Source organism: Saimiri boliviensis, chromosome 1 (genome assembly GCF_048565385.1).
Source record: "Saimiri boliviensis isolate mSaiBol1 chromosome 1, mSaiBol1.pri, whole genome shotgun sequence".
Taxonomy (NCBI): Eukaryota; Metazoa; Chordata; class Mammalia; order Primates; family Cebidae; genus Saimiri; species Saimiri boliviensis.
In genome coordinates this window covers 126,455,938-126,483,660 of record NC_133449.1, presented here as the reverse complement: position 1 = coordinate 126,483,660, position 27,723 = coordinate 126,455,938, and the positions used below count along the sequence as shown (strand labels likewise).

At 49.8% G+C, this 27,723-nt stretch overlaps 2 protein-coding genes across 2 annotated transcripts; one reads left to right on the top strand and one right to left on the bottom strand.

The window, feature by feature from the left end:
• Positions 1-496: 496 nt before the first annotated feature.
• On the bottom strand, positions 497-5,596 carry CIAO1 (cytosolic iron-sulfur assembly component 1). Its single transcript, XM_003941263.4, has 7 exons — positions 5,261-5,596; positions 4,295-4,443; positions 4,028-4,139; positions 3,837-3,925; positions 3,112-3,313; positions 2,410-2,497; positions 497-1,141 (listed from the first exon to the last, which is right to left on the bottom strand). Exons 1-7 carry the CDS (start codon positions 5,397-5,399, stop codon positions 901-903), a joined length of 1,020 nt encoding a protein of 339 aa, XP_003941312.1. The 5' UTR covers positions 5,400-5,596; the 3' UTR covers positions 497-900.
• A 110-nt stretch (positions 5,597-5,706) lies between these two features.
• Positions 5,707-20,011, top strand: TMEM127 (transmembrane protein 127). Its single transcript, XM_010352018.3, has 4 exons — positions 5,707-5,873; positions 6,230-6,604; positions 16,682-16,846; positions 17,571-20,011. The coding sequence occupies exons 2-4, from the start codon at positions 6,361-6,363 to the stop codon at positions 17,876-17,878; spliced, it is 717 nt and encodes a 238-aa protein (XP_010350320.1). The 5' UTR covers positions 5,707-5,873; positions 6,230-6,360; the 3' UTR covers positions 17,879-20,011.
• Positions 20,012-27,723: the final 7,712 nt, after the last annotated feature.

Here is a 27,723-nt window from a genome sequence, read left to right as displayed (position 1 = left end):
TGTCACATCAGAAGCTATTTAGAAGTGACTGTCAAGACAACCTTAGCGAGCCTGAACACTGACTGCTGAAGGCAGTGTTTCTCAACTAGTTTTCATCACCACTCCCCTAAGGAGCCTTCTTCCTGATCACTCACTGCCATGAAAATGGAATACCACAGCCACACTGTATGTCCTATGGGCCTTAGGAGGACCACAAACTACTTTTTTTTTTTTTAAATCCCTACTGAAGAAGCAATTTGCATCCCTGTTGAGAATATAGGGCCTGTGACCAGTAATAACTCTCCCTTTTAGGGTTCCTGTCTTTCTCCACTTTTTTCTATCCTGTTGCCATCACAGCATAACAGTGCAGGAGGTATATGAGGGTTTCTAAGGGAAAGCAGAGATGCCCCTCACTCGAACCTACATTCAGAAAAAAATTTCCTTCAATATTGATTGGATGTCTTAATGCAAAGATTTACCCAGAAACTGGGAAGGCAGGACCTATTTCAGACAAAGATTCATCATGGAATTCTTTTATGAATATCCTTATAAAATAGGGCTCAGGACACAGATGGATTATTAAGTCTTACAACTTCAGAAAGGCCTGAGATATATACCCCCTCCTACTATACATAGTGATTATAAATAGTATATTTACCCCCAGAAAATTTAATACTGTGCCCTAGTGCAAGAAAAATTGGTGGTATAGCAATGTACTGATGTTCTGTAGCCCTTTACTGAGGGCCTCATGTCACAGGAGGGGAAGGAGAGCAGTTCTGTGGCTCCATACTTCCACCCAAGCCTAAATAGAAGTGAGCCAGGTTAAATGAAGGTCAACGATGCTCCTTCTGGTCCTCTCAGGGGCTGGCAGTCTCATGACATTTTCTGGGGAGCCATTATGCTGTCCAAAGTCGAGGTAGCTCAGAGGCCTTCAGGCCGCTGATACTTCCAGAAGGCTACCTCCCCATCATCACTGCAGGAGGCCAGCAACCCTGGCTCCTTGGGGTTCCAGGCCACACAGTTGACATCTTGGGAATGGGCCTGATGCAAGTGGGCTGTCAGGGAGAAGGTGGGCTGCTGTGGATCTGAGTTGGGATCCTCCTCAAACACACGGATTGCATCATCCCCACAAGCTGTAGCCAGGGCCCCTGTCAGCTGACACCTGGAAGGAAAGTGACATCAGTGGGTATACCTGACTGATTAGGCAGGCGATACTTGTTCCATAGTTCCTGGCCTGTTCTCTTTCCTAACTTCAGGCCTCAGCTAAAAACCTCCTCTTAAAATGTTTCCCTAACTAATAAGGAGTCACAAATATTACCCACTTACATCTTCAGATGCTGCCATCTAGTTTTTCTCCTACTATGATTACCCTAAAAAACTACATGCAGTTATGAACTGTACTTTTCTCACTTGGCATAAGCAGTTTCCCATGTCATAAAGTATTTTTTTTTTTTTTTTGAGATGGAGTCTTGCCCTGTCGCCCAGGCTAGAGTGCAGTGGCGTGATCTCTGCTCACTGCAACCTCCACCTCCCAGGTTCAAGTGATTTTCCTGCCTCAGCCTCCCAAGTAGCTGGGACTACAGTTGTGTGCCACCATGCCCCACTAATTTTTGTATTTTCAGTACAGACAGGGTTTCACCATGTTGGCCAGGCTGGTCTCGAACGCCCGACCTCAAGTGATCCACCTGCCGCTGGGATTAAAGGCATGAGCCACTTTGCTCAGCCAAAATAAAGTATTTTTAACCCCTTTCTTTTCTTTTTTTTTAAGACAGGGTTTCTCCATGTTGGTCAGGCTGGTCTCGAGCTCCCTACCTCAGGTGATCCACCCGCCTTGGCCTCCCAAAATGCTGGGATTACAGGCATCAGCCACCGTGCCCAGCCTCTTAACCCCTTTCTTTAAACAGTGATATGACAAGCTGAGTTCTATCGTAATTTGCTGAAGTTCACTTTCGTTGAATAGGTGATTCCCAAATGCTAATATAAAGCAAGCTTGAGTCCTTATCAGTTTGTTTTTTCACTGTTTTGGATTATTTCCTAGGGATCAATTCTCAGGGCCAGAACTACCCTCTGACCTACTCTCCTGTATAAATGGTGCAGCTTTCCCAGCTTCCAAAGGACAAGAGTCAGTGTTACCAAGCCATAAAAACCCCAGCCATGAATGCAGATTCAATAACAACTTCTGGACAGCACAAGCTGTGTGAACCCTGAGAACTGGTGCTGTCCTCACAGCCTGGAATTGTTTCTTGCTCCCGTGAATGCCAGCCCAACCAGCTGTAAACCAGCATGGTAGAGTCAGGGCTGATAAGGAATGGGGATGGCTGCCCTCAATTCCCAAGCACCCCCCAAGGTTGCAGAGGGCTGCATGGGTCATGCCTTCTCTGAAATCTCTGCTTTATGGGGATGGGATGGGGGTGGGGGATAGAGTCTTACCAAGCAATATCATAAATAGTCCTTGAGTGGAAGCCCGACAAAGTACAGACACATTTCCAATTGGGGTCAGAGCCACTGCATGCCACCCCTGCAAGACAGACTTCTCTTAAACTTAAGACGTTCCTATGTCCTAGGCACCTCAAAGAACCTAACTTACCTTCCCTCACCCTCATCTTCAACTGATTATGAGTCCACATCTCCATTCCTGTCCCCATCCTCGCTGATCTATCTTACACACTATGGCCGGACTGGCCTTTCTCAAGCAGAATTCTGAGAAGGAAATGTCCCTGTTCTGTTGCAGACTATATGTAACTACTTAAGTCTGCCTGTGAAGGCCACCCACCAGCTGACTCACCCACTTTATTCCTCTTCAAACCCTAGATATCCTATGCCCCATTTAAATGAATTACCACTCCTCACATCAGTCTAGGCATTTCCACCACTGTTACGTTTACTCACAGTGTTTTCACTTGGAATTCTCAAGTGAAATTATCATGTTAAAATTTTATATACCCTCTTAAATGCAGATTAAACGGCCCCTGTTCCACAAAGCTTTCCCAAATCTTCCAGCACTCCATCCAGAGCCCTCTTGTGGTACATCTTACCTTTTACCCTGATTTGCTCTGACTCATATATGTGTCTTAGCAGACTGTGAATCCCTTGAGAGACGGGTCGTCTTTAGCTCTACTAATGGACCCTCACCTTGTTCATTGCCTGGTGGATACTGGCGCCAGATGCGCACAGTACGGTCATCACTGCAAGATGCCAGGCGCTGGCCACTGGGGTCAAAGGCCAAGCTCCACACAGTGGATTCGTGGCCCTCGAGGGTGGCACAGCATACCCAGTCATCCTCTTCCTCCCGGTACAGCTTCACTGTGTCATCATAGCTGGCAGAGGCTAAGAGCTGGGGGAAGAGGGAAAGGAGACCCAACATGTGTCTATGTGCCCCAGGAAGTGCAGGACAGGTCAGTCCCAGGGATCTGCTTTTATTTTTATTTATTTATTTATTTTTCTTGAGATAAGAGTTTCGCTCCTGTTGCTCACGTTAGAGTGCAGTGGCACAATCTTGGCTCACCCGCAACCTCTGTCTCCTGGGTTCAAACGATTCTCCTGCCTCAGCCTCCTGAGCAGCTGGGACTACGGGTACCCACCACCACGTCCTGCTAATTTTGTATTTTTAGTAGGGACAAGGTTTCACCATGTTGGCCAGGCTGGTCTCGAATTCCTGCCTTGGCCTCCCAAAATGCTGGGATTATAGGTGTGAGCCACTGCACCCGGCCAGATCTGTTTTTATAGAGGGGCTAATGTTTTTTGTTCACAGACAGTGATTCCTGTAAAAGCTAAATTAAGGCTGGAAAGCAAAGGAAGGCTGGGCACAATCCTACACACCAGAGCCCTTCCCACAAGAGACCTTGGCTGACTCTTACCTCCTGACTTGGGTGCCAAACCACATGCTTGACATCCTGTGTGTGGGAGTTGAGAACACTGACACATTCATACTCATCCTCTTCATCAACTGTGGGACAGAAAAAGAAGGGAACCCAAGAGCCGACCCTGTCAGGGACACAGAAGGGGCTGTCAGGTGGTTCCCAATCCACCTGGAGGGACCTGGACTCACCTTCCCAGACCCAAACACTCTTATCTCGGCTGCAAGTGGCCAGAAGGTTGCCAGATGGGGCCCAAGCCACTGACTTTACCTCATTTTCATGGCCCTCAAGAGTGGTTACACACTGTGAAGGGGGAAGGAAAATAAAAATTAACAGCAGCTAACTCCCCTGAGGCCCTTCCCATGGGTTCAGCCCAACTGGCGCAGGTTGGCTCAGGTTCCTGAACCAGCCCTGGGGAGCAAACAGGCAATAATTCTGGTCCCAACCAGCCTGGGTACCTCAAAGTCATCCTGGTTCTTCTTCCAAATGCAAGTGGTAGCATCAAAGCTGGCAGAGGCCAGGTAATTACCGCAGGGGGACCAGGCCACCTTCCGCACGGTGCGCTGGTGGCCTTCAGAAATGACAGACTTGCAGATCCAGCTGTCACCTAAAGGTGGAGCGCAGGCCAGGCTCTGGAGCTGGGTGCAGCACCATGAAACTATTCGATATTGGGGGGGCTAGCTAGCATTGGAGTCAGGCTAGTGGGGGAAAGCTCAGGGGGTGTATTTCACAGATTTTACAAAGATGCAACTGACTCTACTTCCTCTTCCTCTGGAGGTCTTTCCCTTTTTTTTTTTTTTTTTTTTTTTGCTCTGATGCCCAGGCTGGAGTTCAATGGTACGATCTCAGCTCACTGTAACCTCCGCCTCCTGGGTTCATGGGAATGTCCTGCCTCAGCCTCTCGAGTAGGTGGGATTACAGGTGCCCGCCACCACGCCTGGCTAATTTTGCATTTTGAGACAGGATTTCATCATGTTAGCCAGGCTGGTCTTGAACTCTTGACCTCAGGTGATCCACCCGCCTTGGCCTCCCAAAGTGCTAGGATTACAGGCGTGTGCGCCCAGCCTCTGGAGGCATCTTTCTAAAACAAATCTGATCTAAAATTGCCATTGGTTCCCCAATGCCCTCGGTATGAAATTTGAACATCCAGTCTCAAGTTACTCTGCAGGCCACTTTCCTAACACCTTTCTCTTCCCATTTTCCTGCTTCAGCAGCTACAATTCCCTCTGCATTTCAGCTTGTCTGCTGACGTTTTTACTCCCAGTAGTTGCAGACTTCTTTGCCTGTAAAGCCCTTCTCTGGGCGGCTAACATCCGACTCTCCCTGTCAGGAACAGGGTCAGCCTCCCGGGCAGGCTGCGCGCCCGCACTACGCGCAGGCGGAGCCCTCAGCGCCGAGGGCCGCGCAGCCAGGCTAGGCCTTACCCTCCGTGCCCCAGATGCGGATTCTCCGGTCGCCGCCGCACGAGGCCAGCAGGGTCCCCGCGGGGTTCCAGGCCAGGAACCAGCAGCGGGAGTCCGGGTGCGCCGGGACACGGCCCAGCAGCACCAGCGAGTCCTTCATGGCAGCCCGACGCAGGGAGAAGTGGGGGCGGTCAGAGTCAGCTGCGCAGACAGCAGGTCTCAAGCGGCGCGCCGCCCCACTCTAGGTTTCTGCGGCCGCCAGAGGCTCCCGCTTCCGCCGGAGGACCAGGGTCGCCCAGGGAACTCAGGTGCCTACTGCTGCGGCCGCGTGGCCCTCTGGGAGTTGTAGTCGCTTCCCTCACCTCCGTGGGGAAACCATCACAGGACGCCTTGAACTACCAGTCCCGTGAGGCCCTGCGGAGAGCCGGCGGCGCGCCCAGGCTGTGACGCGAACAGGGGACGGGGCGGGCAGCCGAAGGAGGCGGAGGCAGAGGAGGAGGAAGCCGGAAGTGCATCGGACCCGGGTCTGTCCGGGCGTTGCGGGATTGGGGCCTGGGAACACTCGGCCCCCGGCAGCCGAGAAGCCCGGGACTGGGCTGAGCGGCGCGATCCCAGCCCTGAGGCCTGCTGACTGGTGAGGAACAAAGGGCGGCGTGGGAAGGGTCTTTTCTCCGCACAGGTCGCACCCCAAACCGCCGGTCTCATATCACCGGTCACCGAACCCCGCGGCCCAGCCCGGTCTGCCGCCCCTCGACACCCTCTGGCGGAGACCCTGAGTGCGGGTCTTTCCTCCAGCAGAAGCGGATCCCCTATCCCTCCACCCCCCACCCAAGTCTACCCAAACCCCACCTGGCCTCTGGCCCTTTCCGGTTGTCTCCCCGCAGTCCCATTTCGGAGTCTCCTGTCACCGCCCCCCGAATCCCCGCAGCCCTCCCCGTCTCCGTCAGCCCTGGGTCCCACCCCCCCATCCTCTGGTGTCAACCCTGACAGCCCAGCGCCGGCCTCACCTGCAGCGTACCCGGAGCGTTGCTCTCCTCCACCGAACTGTGAGGCTCTGCGCGCCCCGCCGAGGTCGGCGGCAACCAGCAGCGACTGCGGAGCGACGGCGGGCGGCCCCGGGCATGTACGCCCCCGGAGGCGCAGGGCTGCCCGGCGGGCGCCGGCGGAGGAGCCCGGGAGGCAGCGCTCTGCCCAAGCAGCCGGAGCGTAGCCTGGCCTCGGCCCTGCCTGGCGCCCTGTCCATCACGGCGCTGTGCACTGCCCTCGCCGAGCCCGCCTGGTTGCACATCCACGGAGGCACCTGTTCCCGCCAGGAGCTGGGGGTCTCCGACGTGTTGGGCTATGTGCACCCGGACCTGCTGAAAGGTGAGGGTGCTGCGCACTGGCCCTTCAGGCCTCGGCGGGGGGCAGAGTGTGGTTCCCGCTGAAGCAAAGATAGCCAGGGACCAGACACTTGGTTGAAGGAAACGGCCCCACTCCTGCCTGGCGTTCCTGCCCACCAGGTGGCTCTGTTTGGGGTCCGGCCCCTCATTAATTCTGATGTTATTCAGCTAAGCACCTACTTCTCACAGCCATGTTAATCCTGACTGCTGCTATTTTAGGATTCTGCTGGAGGAAGGATGCTGTGTATCAAGAAAAGATAAGGGTGCTAGGTATCACAGTTAGCTGGCCCCTTCTAAAAGGGACCTGTGGGATATGGGAAACCTTCTTTGAGGCAGGCTGATTAATGGAGAAAAAGTAACTTTTAATATGAGTGGGTTTTAAAAGATGTTTTAGAGTTCTATATAATTGGTTGTGTATTAGAGAAGAAGGGGATCTGTGGCATTTTAGGTAATCAGAAAACTGTTCCATTGCCACCCTCAGTACAACAGTTGGAATTTGGCTCTTGGAACCATTACAAGTGTGCCTGACAGAGGCAAGGTTGCTTTGTTCATTATCATACTTTCCAGCCAGACAGACAACAGACTATAGGAGGGTCCTAGGGGCCCCCATAGTTCATCCTGCCCAGTATCATGCCCAGTAAAAACTAATGTGAGGACAGGACTGTACTCTTAACACCTGCTTTTTACCCTAGCAATAATCAATGGACCCCAAAGAGTCCTTAGAACAGCATAGTTCATCAACCCCAAGGTCTTTTGAACCATTTTGAAGGTCTTATATCCTCTCTGTGCTATTCCCTGGCTGTTATGCATTCTGAACCAGTTTACTGAGCCGCCTATCAGAAGCACTTGTTAGATATCTGCATGTTACCTCCTGAAGGATTCAGGCGCTGGGATTTGGTGAAAAGGTCCAAGTTCCTGTCTGTGCATTGGACCATACTGTGTTTCTGCAGGTCTAGGCTGAAAAGCATCATCCTTGTGGCCAACTGTTGTCTTTCTCTGAGTGTTTTCTTACTGTTTTACATCTCTCTTGCGTTTTAGAGGCTGTAGGATGATTTTGTAGAAGGGTGGGGGCTTCTGGTTGATTCTAGATTTTGCCTTAATGATACTCTTTGCTGGGTTGGCTCATTAAAGCCAAAGTTATGCACATGACAGAGGCCTTGTGATATGCAGCCTTTTCTCTGTCATGTTGCTGATCACACAAAGAGCATTAAGCTTGAGTGAGTCTTAGTGGTTTTTCTTTTAGCTCATTGCCCTGCACTTGCTTTCTTTGAAGCACACATACCACCTTCCCACCACTAGACCCATCAGATCTAGAAAACTAGATCTCGCCGGGCGCGGTGGCTCAAGCCTGTAATCCCAGCACTTTGGGAGGCCGAGGCGGGTGGATCACGAGGTCGAGAGATCGAGACCATCCTGGTCAACATGGTGAAACCCCGTCTCTACTAAAAGTGCAAAAAATTAGCTGGGCATGGTGGCACATGCCTGTAATCCCAGCTACTCAGGAGGCTGAGGCAGGAGAATTGCCTGAACCCAGGAGGCGGAGGTTGCGGTGAGCCGAGATCGCGCCATTGCACTCCAGCCTGGGTAACAAGGGCGAAACTCCGTCTCAAAAAAAAAAAAAAAAAAAAAAAAAAAAGAAAACTAGATCTCTGAAATCCAGCACGACATAGGGTGTGCTTAGCTGTGGCTCAAAAAATATATGATCTCCCCAAGGCTACCCAATTGGGGGTGGCAGAGCTGGGGCTACCCCACATCTGTTGATGCCAATGTAAGATGATGCTATCTCATTTATGGTTTTTATCCTTTGTTTTACTTCAGCTGTCATAGGAACAATCTCATAATTATTTCACTTTGGTGGGTATCCTTGTTGAAGGCATGTTAAAAATAAAAGTAGGGCTGGGCGCAGTGGCTCACGCCTGTAATCCCACCACTTTGGGGAGCCAAGGCAGGCAGATCACCTGGGGTCAGGAGTTTGAGACCAGCCTGACCAACATGGAGAAACCCCATCTCTACTAAAAATACATAATTAGCCAGGCATGGTGGTGCATTCCTGTAATCCCAGCTACTCGGGAGGCTGAGGCAAAAGAATCACTTGAACTGGGTGGTGGAGGTTGCAGTGAGTCGAGACTGCGCCATTGCACTCCAGCCTGGGCAACAAGAGTGAAACTCTGTCTCAAAAAATAAATAAATAAAAGTAAATTTTTGAGCCGGGCATGGTGGTGGGCACCTATAATCCCAGCTGCTCAGGAGGTTGAGGCAGGAGAATTGCTTAAACCTGGGAGGTGGAGGTTGCAGTGAGCCGGGATTGCACCACTGCACTCCAGCCTGGGCAACAAGAATGAAATTCTGTCTCAAAGGAAAAAGTAAATTTTTGGTGCAGCTCTTTGTTTACATGTGTATTTACCCTTTCCAAGAAATTATTCAGGCCAGGCCAGGTGCTTGGGAGTGACTCATGCCTGTAATCCCAGTACTTTGGGAGGCCGAGGCAGGCGGATCACCTAAGGTCAGGTGTTCAAGATCAGCCTGGCCAACATGGTAAAACCCCATCTCAACTAAAAATACAAAAATTAGCCAGGCCTGGTGGCTGGTGCCTGGAATCTCAGCTACTCAGGAGGCTGAGGCAGGAGAATCGCTTGAACCCAGGAAGTGAGGTTGCAGTGAGCCCAGATCATACTACTGCACTCCAGCCTGGGTGACAGCGTGAGACTCCATCTCAAAAAAAAAAAAAAAAAACAACAAAAAATAAAATTCTTCAGGCTCCATTTTATCTTTTGCAGAGCATGTTTTCTTAACCTTTACATTATATTTGCTCACATATTTAGAGATCTTAACCCATGTATATAGTTTCTGCTTGCTTGCCTGTGGCCATCTCCTAGGAACACCTTGTGCCCATTAGTAGGAGTGTTGTCAGTGGTGCCTCATGAGCTGTTGTAGAAGAATTAGTGAGGAATCCGGAGGTCCCTGATTGTGTCTTCTCTCCTTTTTATTTGTGTTTGTTGGTACCCAGTGGGCCTTCAGACAGGTAGTATCCTGTATGACTGTCGTGATTCTCAGGGCCTAACAGATGTCCTGACCTGGGAGCCTGGAGTATTCCAAATCTCAAGAGGGAGCAGAGCCGTCAAACACAGATGTGGTGCATATAGATTTTTTTTTTTTTTTTTTTTGAGATGGAGTCTTTGTTGCCAGGCTGTCACCATCTCGGCTCACTGCAACCTCTGCCTCCCAGGTTCAAGCGAGTCTCCTGTCTCAGCCTCCTGAATAGCTAGGACTACAGGTGCCACCACACCTGGCTAATTTTTGTAGTTTAGTAGAGATGAGGTTTTGCCACGTTGACCATGCTGGTCTCGAACTCCTGACCTCAAGTAATCCACCCTCCTTGGCCTCCTAAAGTGCTGAGATTACAGGCATGAGCCACCGCTCCTGGCTGCGTATTGATATTTCCAGAGGGAGAACAGACCCTGCCAGGTCTCTCCAGGTGATGGGAGTTGGGCAGCCAGCAGGCCCTGGAGCAGCCTTACCATTTCTCAGCCCCTGCCCAAGTGCCACACTTGGGCATTATGCTAATCACACCCCATGCCTGCTTTTTTCCTCCTAAACAGCACCTTTATTTGGTAGGTACTATCATCAGCCCCACTTCACAAAGGTCCCAGCTCAAGGAGGCTAGTTAGTTTGCTCAGCTAATCTGAATGGACATTGACTCCAAGGTCTATACTCTTACCACAACACCTTAGTGAGCTCCAGTTTATTTCCCATCAAAGCTACTCAAGGCTTATCACTTTCCTATTCTAATTGAGTTTTATCACAAGCCCAGCCAAAGCTGTGCTTTTTATCATAACTTCATCACCTCAGTGTCAGGGCTCTCTAGTTGGTGATCCCAGGGCAAAGCCACTCTCCCATTGTCATTCACAAAGCTTCAGAGGCTTTAGCCAATGAAACCTGGCTCCAAAGATCCCATCCTGGGCTGGGCATGGTGGCTCACTTCTATAATCTCAGCTCTTGGGGAGGCCAGGAGGATCACTTGAGCCTGAGAATTTGAGGCTGCAGTGAACTATCATCATGCCTCTGCACTCCAGCCTGGGTACAGAGTGAGACCCTTTCTCTAAAAAAAAAAGAAGACCCCGGCCGGGCGCGGTGGCTCAAGCCTGTAATCCCAGCACTTTGGGAGGCCGAGGCGGGTGGATCACAAGGTCAAGAGATCGAGACCATCCTGGTCAACATGGTAAAACCCCGTCTCTACTAAAAATACAAAAAAGTAGCTGGGCATGGTGGCATATGCCTGTAATCCAAGCTACTCAGGAGGCTGAGGCAGGAGAATTGCCTGAACCCAGGAGGCGGAGGTTGCGGTGAGCCGAGATCGCGCCATTGCACTCCAGCCTGGGTAACAAGAGCGAAACTCCGTCTCAAAAAAAAAAAAAAAAAAAGAAGACCCCATCCTGGATTTTCTCCACTGCCCCTGCAAGTGGTGCCTGCTTCTCACGCAGCTCTCAACCTGGCCCTTGGTGGAGATAGACTCAGACCTCTAGTGGCCCCAGAAAGAGGGGCCTCAGATAGTCATTTCTTCTGAGCCTTTCTGCCTCTCAAGTGTGGCCAGCAAAGGGCATTGGCAACAGCCCCAGGAAGCATCTTTGGAGAATGAGGAAGCTGGGGAGAGGAAGTTGGGAGAATCACAATTGACAGCAGCCACTGGAAGATCAAGGGCCTTCCAGGGAGAGCCTATGTGCCTGACAGGTGGTGACTGGGGCAAATAACACTGCCAGGTTCTGCGGGGCCTGTTGGTATCTGTGGGATGACCCGGCTAGGCACTAGAGGGCTCTGTTAGAGGCCTGTGTCACAGGCCCATCTGAAAGCTAAAAAAGTCACGGTGGGGAGAGGCTGAGCAGGTTGCACAGCTGCTAAGAGGGACTGGGGCAGTGGGAAAGTATCTCTAATTCACAGGGACTCCAGCAAGGAGGGACGGGGGTAGGACAGAAGTCCCTTTAGCCTTTCTGCCTATAAACTGTTTGGGTTGGGAGTGGTTAGAGCAATGGGCAGCTAGACAGGAAGAGGCAGGACCTTCAAAACAAATCTAGCCCGGTGACTCACCAGTGACCTTGAGCAAAGTCAGTTCCATGGGATCCTATTACAGCTACCTACTTCCCTGATGACTAGAGGGCACAGCCAAGAAGTGTTTACTAAAATCAACAGACCAGAGCACAGTTGGAGGATAGGACATGTTCTGTGTCTACCCGGGGCATCGTGGACCACACCACTGGCTTGAATTTCAAGTTAGGGTCCTGCCTTGCTTGCTATTTTTGTCTCAGATAAAATCCTACATAATTAACCTTCGGGGGTTTTCTTTAGCAGTCCCCTCGTGGGAGCAGGTGTTTGTTGCCTTCCCTGTTGTACTGATGTCTCGGAAGGGAGAAGAGAAAGACAGAGATACTAACTCCGGAAGAGTCTCTGAGCTGGGCTCCAAGCCTGTCTAGGATAACTGCCTGTTCTTCCTGTGTGCTCTAAGACCCTCTGAGGAAAGCCCACCTGTTACATGGGCAGGCCCCTGGGGTATCTTGTTAACGTTACCCAGAGAGAAGTTGACATTTCGTTTTCTCACTAACCCTAAGGGTTTACTCACAGCTTTGGAGTGGAGAAAGGCAGTTACATTGAAACAAAACCTGTTGGAGTTTTAGGTCAAAAGCCCCTTCTCTCTATCACGTTGTCACACTAGTAGAGCAGGCCCTTAGTCTGGCTTTAGTAGGCTTTGGTCTCCACAGACTGACGTGTGGTCAAGGAAGTCTTGGTAGAAGAAGGAAAGGCATGCCGAGGTTAGTAACAGAACAGGTGGCTGCTCTTTCATGGGCACGGTATCAGCTGACCCAGCGTGCCCTGGTGGTGGGTGGGGCAGATGCTATTGTTTTCATTTGATCTATGAGAAAACAAAGGCCCGGCACACTCAAGGGACTTGCTCAAAGTAATGCAGTCTCTGCTAGAGCTAGGATTTGGCACCAGGTCCTGAGCCTTTCTGGTGTCCTGACCACTTCCAAGAGCAAGCTCTGACGGTTGTAGTGCTGCAGGAGCGTAGACATCATGCCTGATAGGTTTTGCCCAATAATTCCTCATATGAGGGCTTAATGGCCCAAACCTTTCTTTGTTTGTTTGAGAGATTTCATGCTTCAAGCTGTTCCTCTAGTAAGCTTAACAGCTGGCTCCGGGGATGGCTCCGACAGCATTCCTGTTAGCTGCTGACCCCCTCATTCATGCACAACTCTTTAGGATTTGATTGATTATCTCCAGGGAAAAATACATTCTGAGCAGCACAGTACAGGGGAGCCTGACCATAGTTTGGAAGCTAGCGCTGCAGCATGTGGCAGGGAGGAAGCCATTTCACCTCCTGGAGCCCCCAGCTCCTCATCTGAGCTGTGTGGTAAATCCCGCAAGGGGACAGTGATGCTTAACGAGGATCCCATTTGACCTATCTGTGTACACAGGCAGTCCCGGGAGGGGTATACAAGGTCCCTCCAACAATGTTGGGGAGGAGCTGGTGGGCATCTGTAAGGAGAGGGACGTCCTCTCGGAAGCTTTGTCTCCTTATTACTAAAATTCATGTATAATGAAACAAGACAGTAGGAGTATATGTCATGGATGTCCATTTTTAAGGATAATAAAATAAACATCCTTGTGTTCATCATCCAGCCAAAGAAACAACACAGTCTTCTTGAAGCTCCCTTGTATTACTTTTCTCATTCCAAGTGCCTGGCCTCATTAGTAATGTGAGTGGAATCTGACATGGCCTGCTGCAGAGCAGCATGTGACCTCTGGCAGGTTATTCTTGGAAGCACTGTAAGAACACTGCCCCATCCCTGCCACATGCCATGTGGACCCCAAGAAGAACTCTCTCAGCTTTTAATAATATTTAAAATAAAGTCAGGAAATAGCCCCTGTCTCCTGGAGCTTTTCTTCCAGTGAGGCCCCATGCACTACAGCTCTGCAGAGGTTAGATGAAGGCTGGTTCCAGTTGCTGGCGGGCCTCATACACAGGCAGGGTTTCTGGAAGAAGTAGGCAGTTACCCAGGCTGGTTGCTTGGGCCCAAAACATGATCAGCAGACAAGAGATCATGAAAGGTAGCTCTGAGGGCTGCTTGGTGGGTGACCCAAAGCCAGACAGAGGCATATGAGCCTTGTCTGGGCCCAGCCAGTTTCTGCCAGGCAAACTCTGAGCCTGAGGCAGGGTATGTATGCTCAATCCCAAAGGCGCAGGGCTTCCCTCTACCCAGAACCTGTGATGCCGGTGTCTGATGGGCTGAGTCAGCTTTGCTGGGTTTGGGTCCCCTCTCCAGGTTCTTAAACTTTCCCTCATCAGTCCACCTTCCTCTGAGGTCTGGAACCAGTGTTTCTTGAAGTGTGGGGCTTGGATCACCTGCACGGAGATTACCTGGGCTTCTTGTTAAAATCCAGATTCCTAGGCCCTTGTCCAGGCCCTCGGACTCTCTGAGGACCTGGGGACATGCTTTCAGCCAGTACCACAGTGGTTTGGGTATGCCTTAGAGGTTTATGATCACACCCCACACCCTCTCAACCTGAGGTCAAGTTCAGGAAAGGACCTTATATAGCTTGAGTCTTGCCAGCCCTTTCCAAATTTTCCTAAATCACTTGACCCATGGCCCAAATAAAAGAATTTGCCAGTGGCTATAACAGAGAAGGGAGAGGAAGTTAAAGCCCCATTTTCTACTTTTTTTTATTTTTAAGATAGACTCTTGCTCTATTGCCCAGGCTGGAGTTCAGTGGCGTAATGATCTTGGCTCACTGCAATCTCCGCCCACCAGGTTCAAGCAATTCTTCTGTCTCAGCCTCCCAGGTAGCTGGGACTACAGGTGCATGCCACCACGCCTAGCTAATTTTTAAAATTTTTAGTAGAGATGGGGTTTCACCATATTGAGTCAGGCTGGTCTCAAACTCCTGAACTTAGGTAATCCACCCTCCTTGGCCTCCCAAAGTGCTGGGATTACAGGCATGAGCCACCCTGCCCAGCCGCATTTCCTACTTTTTATTAAAGCTAAAAATACTAATCATAGCCTGGTTTCTTTTTGGTTCAGCCTTTATTCTACCCTATGCTTCTGGGAGCTGTGGCAGTTTGCATAGTTATCAAAGGAAACAGACAGTGTTGTGTAGTTGAAATGTTTTTTAAAAAGAATAGTTAAGGCCGGGCGCGGTGGCTCAAGCCTGTAATCCCAGGACTTTGGGAGGCCGAGGCGGGTGGATTACGAGGTCAAGAGATCGAGACCATCCTGGTCAACATGGTGAAACCCCGTCTCTACTAAAAATACAAAAAAAAAAAAATTAGCTGGGCATGGTGGCACATGCCTGTAATCCCAGCTACTCAGGAGGTGGAGGCAGAAGAATTGCCTGAACCCAGGAGGCGGAGGTTGCGGTGAGCCAAGATCGCGCCATTGCACTCCAGCCTGGGTAACAAGAGCGAAACTCTGTCTCAAAAAAAAAAAAAAAAAAAAAAAAGAATAGTTAAAGTACTGGAGAAGGGAAATACAAGTTGCTCTGTGTGTCTGGTGCGTGATTGTCGTCATGGGCTCTCCCTGCACCATAACGCCCAGGGACTCCTTGAGTACTGTGTCTTTCCTTTCAGTCTCTTCCTTTTCCTTCATTTATGCCCTTGACATGTGCACATTGGCAATGTCCAAGCCTTCTGGGGCTTTTGTGGCATAAATGTGGTTGTTTCCTAGCTTTTCCGATTGCTGGCTTGTTCCCCAGCTCTGCTGAGTCTTTTCTAGGTAGTGCTATGCCCTTTACTTTCCAGTTTTCAGAACCTTGTTTTATACCTCCGTTTCTTTTTGTATGGGTTTATGCCTTTAAAAAAAATTCTTTTCTTCTTGTAGGGTTTGGGGAGGGAGCAAAACTCATTGTGACAGTATAGTCTACTCCCTTTTCTAATCTATGTAATACTTTCTTGTAGCTACACATTTCTCTAAACTGCTGCAACTTCTTTCTTCCTCTTTATTTCGCTTTTTTTTGTGTGTGGTAAAATATACAAAATATAAAACTTAGCATTTTAACCTTTTGTTTTTTTTTAAGAGACAGGGTCTCACTCTGTCATCCAGGCTGGAGTACAGTGGTGTGATTATAGCTTACTGTAACCCCGAACTCCTGGGCTCAAGCAATCCTCTTGCCTCAGCCTCCAAAGGACCTAAGACTATAGGCATGCGCAACCATGCCCAGCAATTTTTTTTTTTTTTTTTTTTTTTTTTTTTCAGAGAGATGGGGTCTCACTGTCTTGCCCAGGCTGATCTCAAACTCTTGGCCTTGAGCAAGCCTCCCATCTTAGCCACCCGAAGTAGTAACTATTTTAAGTGTTCAATTCAGTGATATTAAGCACATTGATATTGTTGTGCAAGCATCACGACTGTTTCCAAAGCTTTTTCATCATTTCAAACTGTACCTCTGTACACATTAAATAACTTATGTTCTCCCCCCTCCCTACCCCCTGGCAACCACTATTATATTTTCTGTCTATAAATTTGACTATTCTTTTGACTATCTTGTATGAGTGGAATTATAAAACATTTTGTTGACTTCGCTTAGCATAGGTCTTCAAGTTCAGCGTCTTTTTGGAACAAAAAGGGAATGAATGAGTGAGTAAATGGACAATCAACATAATTGACCTGTGGTCTTAGCCTCTCTGGCTGTCTCAACTCAGAAGTCAGGCTTGTCCTGCCTGCTTAGGCTTTTCCTTTAGCAGAATGCATTAACATGTGAGGTTAATTGTCATTGTCTTTAAAAATGGTTAGAAGGGCATGACAGATACAGTGAAGTGGAATTCCGCACTTAGGCTTATCTTCTTGGAAAGAGGAAGACTTGAGGTATAGGAGAGCAGTGGCCCAGGGCTTCTGTCTGCTAATGTGGAATTTGTTCCAGCTCCCCTGTAGACCATCTAGGAGCAAGAGCTAGGAGAGTGTCCTCCAGAACTGCCCTGGCTCCCCAGGACTGTGGTGGAGGGGATCAAGCCCCTTCTAGGTCGAGATTTCCTGCACCAGGTTTTACATGGGTCCCTGAAGGTTTGGTTCTCCCCCTACAGATTTCTGCATGAATCCCCAGACAGTGCTGCTCCTTCGGGTCATTGCTGCCTTCTGCTTCCTGGGCATCCTGTGTAGTCTCTCCGCTTTCCTTCTGGATGTCTTTGGTCCCAAGCATCCCGCCCTGAAGATCACCCGTCGCTATGCCTTCGCCCATATCCTCACTGGTAAGCCCAGGTCCCCCTCACAGTCGGGGAGGAACTGCCACAGGGCGGGGGCATCCTGTCTGGAGTTGCTGGTGGGGGCTCTGGTTTCTGTGAGCAGACACCCTTCCAGGAGCTCATGTGCGAAGCTCCAGCCTTTCCCAGAGTGTCAGGGTGTCAGCAGCCTGCTCCAGTCTAGCTGCTAACTTGTCAGGATCACAAACCACTCAGCCCAGCTATAGAGAGGAAATGTTGCTAGAAATTCTGCAAGGAAGCTCACAGCTCTCTAAAATGGCATTTGAAGCCCGACTGAGCTCAGACCCGGCATGAGTGAAGAAGAAACCAGGCTGTCTTCCCTGTCCTCCTCTGGAGCTCCTGGTCAGATTCTCTCCTCTCCACCTTCCTGCTTCCCTACAGACCAGCCTTTTCTTGTATGTGGCTGCTGTCCTCCCTCATGCCTGCTTTGCTGTGTTGGTTTGAACTGTGGTATGCCCACTCCAGCTCCCAAGCTGCATAACCCTATTTGTTCCTTAAGACAGTGGGAATCTGGCCTACATCAGGTCAGACTGCTGTCCCCAGCCTCAGGTCAGGAATCCCATGGCCAAGAGAGCTCCTCCTTGCTGGGTGTGGGGCCAGGCAGGTTCTTTGAGAATGGGGATTGGGTAGTGAGGCTGCGATTGGGTCCTCAAGCATCTTGGTTGTAGACTGCCTGCTAATCCCTCTTCTGTGCTGTCCCTCTGTCCCCTAGTCCTGCAGTGTGCCACTGTCATTGGCTTTTCTTATTGGGCTTCTGAACTCATCCTGGCCCAGCAGCAGCAGCATAAGAAGTACCATGGATCCCAGGTCTATGTCACCTTCGCTGTTAGCTTCTACCTGGTGGCAGGAGCTGGTGGAGCCTCAATCCTGGCCACGGCAGCCAACCTCCTTCGCCACTACCCCACAGAGGAAGAGGAGCAGGCTCTGGAGCTGCTCTCTGAGATGGAGGAGAACGAGCCCTACCCAGCGGAATATGAGGTCATCAACCAGTTCCAGCCACCTCCTGCCTACACACCCTAATGCCAGCCTTGGGCTCTCTTCCTCGGCAGCCCTTCCCCCAACTCTGCAACTCCTCTTGCACCCAGAGGAGCTCCTTTCTCCAGCAGGCCTCACTGGTAGGATCCTGACCATGTTCTCCAAACCTTCCCCAGGAGAGACTCTGCCTTTAGGGTTATTCGAGTATCCCTGCTCTCAGAACTGGGGGTCCACTGGTTTTCTATAATGCACTGTTTCCCTCCTGCTGCATCCCGCTCCCTTCATGTTCACGAGTCATTAGCAGCCAGGGAAGATCAATCCAAGTTTCCCCCAGGATGGGCCATATCTTTGGGACTGAGACTTTCCTTGGAGATCTGCTGAGAGTGGACAGTCCCAGGAAGAAGTGTCAGAGGGCCCAAGGGAAAAGGGACTGGCTCTGGGCTCATGCCCCCAGCCCTCTTCCTTCTCAGAGTGACCCACCCCCAGGCCACCTGCTCCGGGGAGTTCTGTGCACTTTACTCTTTGGACTTCTCACGTGTGCCCTGGTTTTATGGGGAGAGGGAATTGCTGTTGGGAAGGCAGAACAGCTGCTGCCCTCCCTGGCCTTGCTTTGTGTGACTGGAGCCCAGACAAGGAGAGCAGGAGCCAGCATGAGACTGAGGCCTCCTGGTGCCTACCAAGGATGAAAGTAAAGAGGACTACATCTCCCAGCCCTTTCACCTTTTAAATGTGAGTTGTTTTAAAAGGAAAAAAACAAAACCAGGCAACGGCAACAATATTCTGTTTTTAAAATAGGGACAAGACTGTTGTCACTTTTTAGAAATGTATCTCATTCCTTTTGGCTCTGCAATATTTGGCCCGTAGCTTCTTCCAAGCCCATGGTAGTCCCTCCCTGAGTCTCTCTCAGCAGAATGCAGCCTCCCTTCCCTGGCCCCTTCCCTCCCAGCGACTATGGCTCCCTGGGGCTTTCTTGTGGAACCCAGAGGGGCTGAGGACTGTGGCCTGGCTGGCGGGCCAGCGTGGTGCTCTTCAGGACTGCGGCACTGAGATGGAACCTGGCCTCAGTTCAGGAACAGAGGCCACAACGGGGCAGGAACCCACCACCTTCCACATAGGAATACAACCAGTGGGGCCCCATAACGTGAGGCATCAGACTCACCCTGTCAGCCCAGCAGGCCGGGCTGTGTCCTTCAGACTCAGTGCTGCCCTAGACTCTGACTTGGGGCTCCAACCTGCCGCATGCCCCTCTCCCCCTCTTAAATGTACTCTGGCCTTGCAGTGTGCTGCTGGCACTTTCTCTCTCAGCCATTACTCTGGCCACCCTGTTTGCTCTGGCTCTGGCTGAATTTTCTGCTCTGAGCTCTAGGTATAAAGTGGATGAAACTTGAAAGACCTTCAGTGTAGATCCAGATGGCCAACCTGTCCTTGTTACGTTACTTGCTTCTTGGGAATGAACGTCCATTGCTGAGCTGAAAAGGAAATGGATTCCAATTTCCTCCAACCTTTAAGGTGATAGGCAGTTCAAGAAAGACTGGAGAATGGACAACACTATGAAGCTGTGGCTAGAAAGGGACTGTCATGTCCCATCCTTTGGCCAGATTGACTGGAGATGTCTGGACAGATGCCTGCATGGGTGGTGAGGGCCACATCTGCACATGAGCGGGTGGCTGCTTGCAGCTCACTGCTGTGATGCCAGAGTGTCTTCAAAGGTGACTCTCCTGCTTTTCTGGACTCTTCTCTCAGGCAAGAAAGGCTGCTGGCTGCCTGCTGTGTGATGCCTGACCATAAAGCCAAGGAACTGAACTACGTCTTTCTGTAAAATCCTGAGTTTGTCGTTGGCAGGTTTACATGTGGCCAGCTATCTCTGCCCATGGGTGTTTGAACAGGCAGACCAGAAGACCAGGCACCAGACATGCATGCCAAAGGGACCGGTCATCTCCTGAGGACCTGTACATGACCCTGTGGATCATTCCATGCAATCCGGAACCCACTTTTTATTCACTTCCCATGTCTCTGGCCTTCCCCTTCTTTCTCTTTTCCTCTGTCATCCTGACACTGATAGTTTGTCATATAAATTCCCCTGGTTGTATTTTTTTTTTTCTAGGAAAAAAATTAAAAATGAAAGCAAACAAAACCCAGAAACAACAAATAAGAATGGAAATGCCAATGGCTGCCTTTCATTTCCTGTCATTTTTCTGTCATAATTTTCCTGATGTGGTTTGTTCACTTTGTCTCAGAGAAGAAGGAGACATTTATGAGGTTCTAATTTTTTTTCTTTTTTTTTTCTTTTGAGACGGAGTCTCACTCTGTCATCCAAGCTGGAGTGCAGTTGCTTGATCTCAGCTCACTTGCAACCTCTACCTCCTGGGTTCAAATGATGCTCCTGCCTCAGCCTCCTGAGTAGCTGGGATTACAGGTGTGCACCACCATTCCTGGCAAATTTTTTTGGTATTTTTAGTAGAGACAGGGTTTCACCATGTTGGTCAGGCTGGTCTTGAACTCGACCTCAGGTGATTCACCCACCTCGGCCTCCCAAAGTGCTGAGATTACAAACGTGAGCCACTATGCCCAGCTAAGGCCCTAATATAAAATAGTTAGAAGGGACTTGATGTGGGCCACTTCCGTGCATGGCATTTTCACCCCCAGAGCTTCCTAATCCTGATTATTTTCACAGAGGAAGTTTCTAGGTCTTTCTGGAACAGCTAGAAAAAGCTGACTCCTGACCAAGGTCCAGCCTTCAAACCCTGAGCTCTTCACACTGCTTCCTCTGGTGGGCTACAGAAGAGAAAGTGGCTCGAACTCTAGCTATCCTGTGGGAGAAAACAGACTTCTAAGTAGACTTCTTTGGGCTCTAGCTTGCACTACAAACTGCACTTTTTTCGCCCTCTAGTTTTTTTTTTTTTTTTTTTTTTTTTGAGACAGAATTTCATTCTTGTTGCCCCGGCTGGAGTGCAATGGCATGATCTCGGCTCACTGCAACCTCCACCTCACAGGTTCAAGCAATTCTCCTGCCTCAGCCTTGTGAGTACCTGGGATTACAGGCATATGCCACCATACCCGGCTAATTTTTTGTATTTTTAGTAGAGACAGGGTTTCTCCATGTTGATCAGGCTGGTGTCGAACTCCTGACCTTAGGTAATCCACCTGCCTCTGCCTCCCAAAGTGCTGGGATTTCAGGCCTGAACCACCGCACCCAGCCTTTCCTATTTTTAAATTTTATTTAATAATATGTGTGTTTTCCTCTCTTTTTATTTTGTATATTTCACGTATTCCATCACTCCCTAGAAACTGCACCTTCTTTGAAGTCATAGGCAATGAATCTTACTAGGAGAGGCATGGGGGTAGAGATAGTCTGGGAATGTGACCTGTAAGCCTCCTGTAGGGCAGTCCCAGGCCTTGATTGCCCCCATTCCCTCATTCCCTTCCTTCCTTCCCTCCCTTTCTTTCTTCTTTCCTTCCCTCCTTCCCTCCCTCCCTTTCTTCCTTCTTTCCTTCCTACCTTCCTACCTTCCACCTACATGGTAAAAGAGCTGAGAGCTCCTTTCAGGGAGCGGCCCATTAGGTATCTTTTGTTATTGCTAGGGAGAATACACATCTTTCTTGGAAGCTGGGAGTGTGTTTGCTCTCATTTCATGTCCATTCAGACAAAGCGCTGTCAGGCACCATGAGAAATACAGTGACTGATGGGACCCTGTCTCCAAGGATTTTATGTCCTTAGTTCAGGAGATAGACTTGTCCACAGAAAGACAGTGAAGTGGGCGGCTGGCTGGGAGAAGTGTTGTGCCCAGAAGGGAGCCGGTTCTGAGCTGAGTGATAATGAAAGGCTTCCTAGAGGACACAGCTTGAGCCACACTTGATGTGGGAGTGAATTGAGGTAGGGACACTCCTGCTGAGAGAATGGCAAGAGGAAAAGCACACTGTGGCCAGGACATGGTGAGAGCAGAGGTTAGATAGGTGAGAGGCGCTCGTCTAAGGCACTAACAGAAGGGGGAGCCCTGGAAATATTTTGAGAAGGGAAGGGTGGGATGCAGCTTTATTTTAATAACATTACAATGGGAAGGGGTCTGTCTGGCGTTAAGTGAGGGTGTCACAAGTGGGAGACAGGACCTGGCAAAGGGGAAGAGGGTAGTCACAGTCAGTCTCAGGGCCCAGTGTCTCAGCCACGTGCTGGAGTCAGGAATGCAATGCGGGAGCCCCAGTCCCTGCCCACCCATCACATGGCAGCTGGAAGGTAGCACCAGCTGTGCAGGCAGAGAGGGGCCCACATACTGGAAGCCATGAGATGTGAAGGGCCACAAGGAGAGGACCCTGGGGCACAGGAAGAGGTGGTGCATCTGCGGGAGGGCATCTTTCCCAAGATGATTAGAGGATCTTAGCTGGCATCCTGCCCATGGTGTCCATTGCTGTCAGCCACTACACTAATGGAATACAGGTGCTGTGGGGAGACACAAGGGAACTGACAAACTTCATGGCCTTGTTTTCAAATAGCCTACAATCTTCCCTCTTCCCCTGCATTTTTGTGGGGAAAGGCATTTTAAATGGGAGTTGGAAGGTGCATGGGGAAGAGAAAATGTCTTTTTTTATGGTGTAGAGACAGGGCCTGACCATGTTTCCCAGGCCGGTCTCAAACTACTGGCTTCAAGCAATCCTCCTGCCTCAGCTTTCCAAAATGATGGGATTACAGACCTGAGCCACCTGAGCACCTAGCCTGAAAATGTCATTTTGAATGAGTCCACCTGAAATGAAGACACTTTAGTAGGGTCCCTGGTTTAAGAATTAAGATAGCAGCCAGGCGCACTGGCTCATGCCTGTAATCGAAGCACTTTTGGGAGGCTGAGGCAGGCGGATCACTTGAGGTCAGGCATTCAAGACCAGCCTGGTCAACATGGCAAAACCTCATCTCTACTAAAACTACAAAAATTAGCCAGGTGCAGTGGTGGATGCCTGTAATCCCAGCTACTTGGGAGGCTGAGGCAGGAGAATCACTTGAACCCAGGAGGTAGAGGTTGCAGTGAGCTGAGATTGCCCTCCAGCCTGGGCAACAGAGCAAGACTCCATCTAAAAAAAAAAAAAAAAAAAGAATTAAGATACCAGTTCCTCACTATAAGCTTTGCAGAAAATTCTTGGCTTTGTTGCTGAGGGAGAGGGCAGCGTCCAGGGATATTGGCTGGTCTCAGAGCTGGAGGGTTTATGCGGGACCAGCCACCACCTTCAGCTGATTTGGGACAGCAACGCAGTGGGTGGCAAGGGGTTTCATAAGATGTTCAAGCTGAGAGAGAGCCCCCTCAGTCCGACCCTGTGTCTAAGGAGTCAGGTAACAAAGAACTTTCTAGAAACAGCTGTGAGTCCCTCTGGCTTAATAGGTTGTACGGGTATCTGAGAATGGAGCCTGAAGGGTGCAGGGCCTGCAGGCTGCCCTGTTTGGAAGGTTCCTGTCCTGTCTGGATGAAAAATGGCAGCTAGCCCTGTAAAGGGCCTACCTATGTGGCAAGATAAACTATGTAGCCCAGATGCCTCCGTGGCTTCACTTCCTTCTTGGGGGTCTCTCAGTATATGTCTAGTGCCATCACTCTTGGTGGAGAGTTTCCTTCTAGAATTTCAAGAATAACCTTGGGGTGGTGGATGAGTTTTATTTCAATAAAGGAAGAATGCCCCTTATTCATTTGTATTTACTTATTTTTTGAGATGGAGTATTGTTCTGTTGCCGAGGCTGGAGTTCAGTGTTGTGATCTTGGCTCCCTTGCAAACTCCACCTCCCCGATTCAAGCAAATCTCCAGCCTCAGTCTCCCAAGTAGCTGGGATTACAGGCATGCGCCACCATGCCTGGCTAATTTTTGTATTTTTAGTAGACATGGGGTTTCGCTATGTTGGCCAGGCTGGTCTCAAACTCCTGACCTCAGGTGATCCACCTGCCTTGGCCTCCCAAAGTGCTGGGATTACAGGCATGAGCCACTGCACTCCACCCCCTTGTTCATTCTTTCTACCTGTTTGCCTCCTATTCTAACCAGGGTGTGAGAAATTTGCTTGTGTGTACACACATGCAATTTCTTTTTTCTTTTTCTTTCTTTTTTTTTTGTGACAGCGTCTTGCTGTGTCACCAGGCACCACGCTGGAGCACAGTGGTGAGATCTCGGCTCACTGCAACCTCTGCCTCCCAGGTTCAAGCAATCCTCCTGCCTCAGCCTCCCCAGTAGCTAGGACTGCAGGTGCACACCACCACACCCAGCTAATTTTTGTATTTTAGTAGAGACGGGGTTTCACTATGTTGGCCAGGATGGTCTCAATCTCTTGACCTCGAGATCCACCCCCGTCAGTCTCCCAAAGTGCTAGGATTACAGGTGTGAGCCACCGTGTCCAGCCCTTTTTTCTTTTCTTTTCTTTTCTTTTTCTTTTTCTTTTTTCTTTTTTTTCTTTTTTTTTTTTTTTTGAGGCAGGATTTTGCTCTGTCACCCAGGCTGGAGTCTAGTGGTGTGATCATGACTCACTGCAGCCTCAACCTCCCAGGCTCGAGCGATCCTCCCACCTCAGCCTCCCGAGTGGCTGAGACTATAGGTGTGGGCCACTACCCCCAGCTAATTTATTTTTTGTAGAGACAGAATCTTGCCATGTTGCCCAGGCTGGTATATACCCAATTTCTATTATGTATACAGACCTGTGTCTTTCTTGTTGTTTACCTTATCAGTCCATTAGGCCAGGAGTCATGCTTTTTTTTTTTTTTTTTTGAGACAGAGTCTTGCTTTGTCACCCAGGCTGGAGTGCAGTGGCACGATCTTGGCTCACTGCAACCTCCGCCTCTGGGTTCAAGCAATTCTCCCTGCCTCAGCTTCCTGAGTAGCTGGGATTATAGGCACTCACCACCACACCTGACTAATTTTTGTATTTTTTAGTAGAGATGGGGATTTCACCATGTTGGCCAGGCTGGTCTTGATCTTCTGACCTCAGGTGATCCGCCTGCCTTGGCCTCCCAAAGAGCTGGGATCACAGGTGTGAGCCACCTCACCCAGCTGGTTCATCCTTTTTTATGTAACATTCATTCAGCATATATACTGAACACAAGTGCTTTGTGGAGGATGCAGAGATACTAACACGTGTGATCCTTGCCCTCTAGGGCCTTCCAATTCAGCCAGCAGGAAAGAGGAAACTTGGTAACACCCAAACCTGACAGCCAAGGAACACTTCCTAAAGGAGAGACTTAATCTGGGCCTTGGAGAATGGGCAGGCTTTTACGAGATCGTGGTGTGGTCACGGTGGTGTGAACACAGGAAAGGAAGGGTGTGGCTTTGGGGAACACTGAGTTGGCGTTTCGAGCAGCTCTTTCCACTGGAGATATATGACAAGCAATTAGTTCACAGATCTAGCCCAAAAGGGCCCGGAACATCAAGTTCATTGTCAGAATGCTCACAGCTGCAAGACAGAACTGAAACTTTCTTAACTAAATGGAATTTATTGGTTTCCACAACTGAAGAGTTCAGGGTAGTCTGGGGGACTTGGCTGGGTCCAGGGACTCAAACAATGACACAAAGACAGTTTCTCCACACTTCTTTGCTTTGTGTGTCTGCTCAGTTCGTCTCTCCTCAAAGGTGGTGAAGACGGCCCAGCAGTCTGGGGCTCACACTAGGCTCCTTTTTAAGGTACCAGGATGACTCTCTTTTGCCCAACTTAGATCATGCCCATTTCCCTTAACTGTGGCAAAGGACCTGGAGCTTCCTTCTATGGCCCAGGCAGAGGATGGTTACATGTGGGGTCTGGGATTCAGGGATGGCACCGCTCGAGGTGGTTGGGACATGTGAGCACAAGGGTGAGGCCTACACCACTTGGAGGCCCTGGCTGCCCCCCCCCTCCCCCAGCCCTCCCCTTTTTGTCATGATATGGCATGAGGCCACTCACCAGCTCTGCCTTCTTGAAGAAAATCAGTGTCCTATCTTTGAAAAGAAATTGGCCTTGAAGTCAGGCTCACCCACTCTCAAACAGTAGGCAAATGAAGCCTTGTTTACTGGCCCTGTCTCAGGGATTCTTTTGCTTCTCTTCTACCCTTGCCCCTTTCTTCCTGCTCCATTCCATTGCCCACCCAACTCCTCAGTTTCCCGATTTTGTTTTCTTTTCCAAGCAGCTTGAGCAGTGCTTGATGCTCCTGGGACACAGCATGCACACATCTTGGCTATTCTGGGTAATTGCACACCCAACCCCAGTCCCACCCGATATCTCTATCCTGAAATCAACCCAAAGGGTGGGAAGGGAGCAGGCAACAGCAGACAACAGAAAGTGGGGGCTGATAGCACGTGCTGCTATTCAGGTACCCTTTACAGTAATTCCTCAGAAGCACTAACATTTCTGCTGATCTTGGAATGATGCTATATTATGTAGGGTTCTCCAGAGAGGTGGAACAATAGGATGTGGAGATATATGTATATATATACAAAGAGACATTACAAGGAATTGGCTCATACAAATGTGGAGGCTGACAAGTCCCAAGTTCTGCAGGGTGAGTCAGCAAGCCAAGACCCAGGAGAGCCAAGGGTGAGTTCTAGTCTGAAGGCCAGCAGGCTCAAGATCCAGGTAGAACTGATGTTTCAGTTCAAGTCCAAAGGCAGGAAGAAAGCTCATGTCACCACTTGAAAGTCAGTCATGCAGGAGGAGCTCCCTGCAAGTCAGCCTTTTGTTCTATTAAGGACCTCAGCTGATGGAGGAGGACCCCACCCCCACATTAAGGAGGCAGCCTGATTTACTCACTCCACCAACATAAATGCTCCACCAGCATAAATGCCAATCCCACCCACACCCTCATAGATGCACCCAGAGTAATGTTCAGCCAGATATCTGGGCACCCCATGGCCCAGTCCAACTGACACATAGAATTAACCATCACAGATGCCTTCTCTAACACATGCTCAACATCTAACAAACATCTCTATGGTGCATTTCTCCCCCGAACCTTGGGCCCACTTAAGAAAGATGTTGAGCCAGGTGCGGTGGCTCACACCTGTAATTGCTGCACTTTGGGATGCCAAGGTGGGTGGATCACTTGAGGTCAGGAGTTCAAGACCAGCTTGACCAACATGGTGAAACCCCATCTCTAATAAAAATACAAAAATTAGCTGGGCATGGTGGTGGGTGCCTGTAATCCCAGCTACTTGGGATGCTGAGACAGAGGAATCGCTTGAACCTGGGAGGCAGAGGTTATAGTGAGCTGAGATTGTGCCACTTCACTCCAGCCTGGGTGACAAAGCAAGCCTCCATCTCGAAAAAAAAGAAAAAAGAAAAAGATGTTAAGAAATTGGAGAGGATTCAGATGAGCATTCTGAGTGGATGAAAGTTTAAAAGAAAAGCAAAGCTCAGGCCGGGCGCAGTGGCTCATGCCTGTAATTCCAGCACTTTGGGAGGCTGAGGCAGGCAGATCACGAGGTCAAGAGATTGAGACCATCTTGGCCAACATAGTGAAACCCCATCTCTACTAAAATATAAAAATTAGCTGGGCTTGGTGGCGCGCATCTGTAGTCCCACCTACTTGGGAGGCTGAGGCAGGAGAATTGCTTGATCCTGGGAGGTGGAGATTGCAGTGAGCCAAGTCCAGCCTGGCGCCTGGTGACAGAGCAAGACTCTGTCTCAAAAAAAAAAAAAAAGAAAAGAAAGGCTCTAGAGAAAAGGATGTAATAGCAATCTTAAATGTGTGAGGAGATATTTATTTGCTCAAATGTGTGACTTAAAAAGGCATGCCTTCTCTGTAGGACTGTTTCTTTATATGTAAACGAGGGGCCAAAGTGGGTGACTTTATAGTCCCTCCCAGCCATGAAGATCTATGACTTCCTGAGAGGGGGCTGCCATGCTCTGTATTCACCATCGAAGATGAAGAAGGACTGAGGAGCTCGGTAATTTAGCTGTAGCCTGTGGC

Excerpts from the sequence above, each read along its gene's own strand:
- TMEM127 (XM_010352018.3), top strand. The coding sequence starts at position 6,361 with ATGTACGCCCCCGGAGGCGCAGGGCTGCCCGGCGGGCGCCGGCGGAGG. Across the intron at positions 6,605-16,681 it reads GCACCCGGACCTGCTGAAAG|ATTTCTGCATGAATCCCCAG; the intron begins GTGAGGGTGCTG and ends CTCCCCCTACAG. Across the intron at positions 16,847-17,570 it reads CTTCGCCCATATCCTCACTG|TCCTGCAGTGTGCCACTGTC; the intron begins GTAAGCCCAGGT and ends TCTGTCCCCTAG.
- CIAO1 (XM_003941263.4), bottom strand. The coding sequence starts at position 5,399 with ATGAAGGACTCGCTGGTGCTGCTGGGCCGTGTCCCGGCGCACCCGGAC. Across the intron at positions 3,926-4,027 it reads GAGTGTTTGGGTCTGGGAAG|TTGATGAAGAGGATGAGTAT; the intron begins GTGAGTCCAGGT and ends TCTGTCCCACAG. Across the intron at positions 1,142-2,409 it reads ACTATTTATGATATTGCTTG|GTGTCAGCTGACAGGGGCCC; the intron begins GTAAGACTCTAT and ends CTTTCCTTCCAG.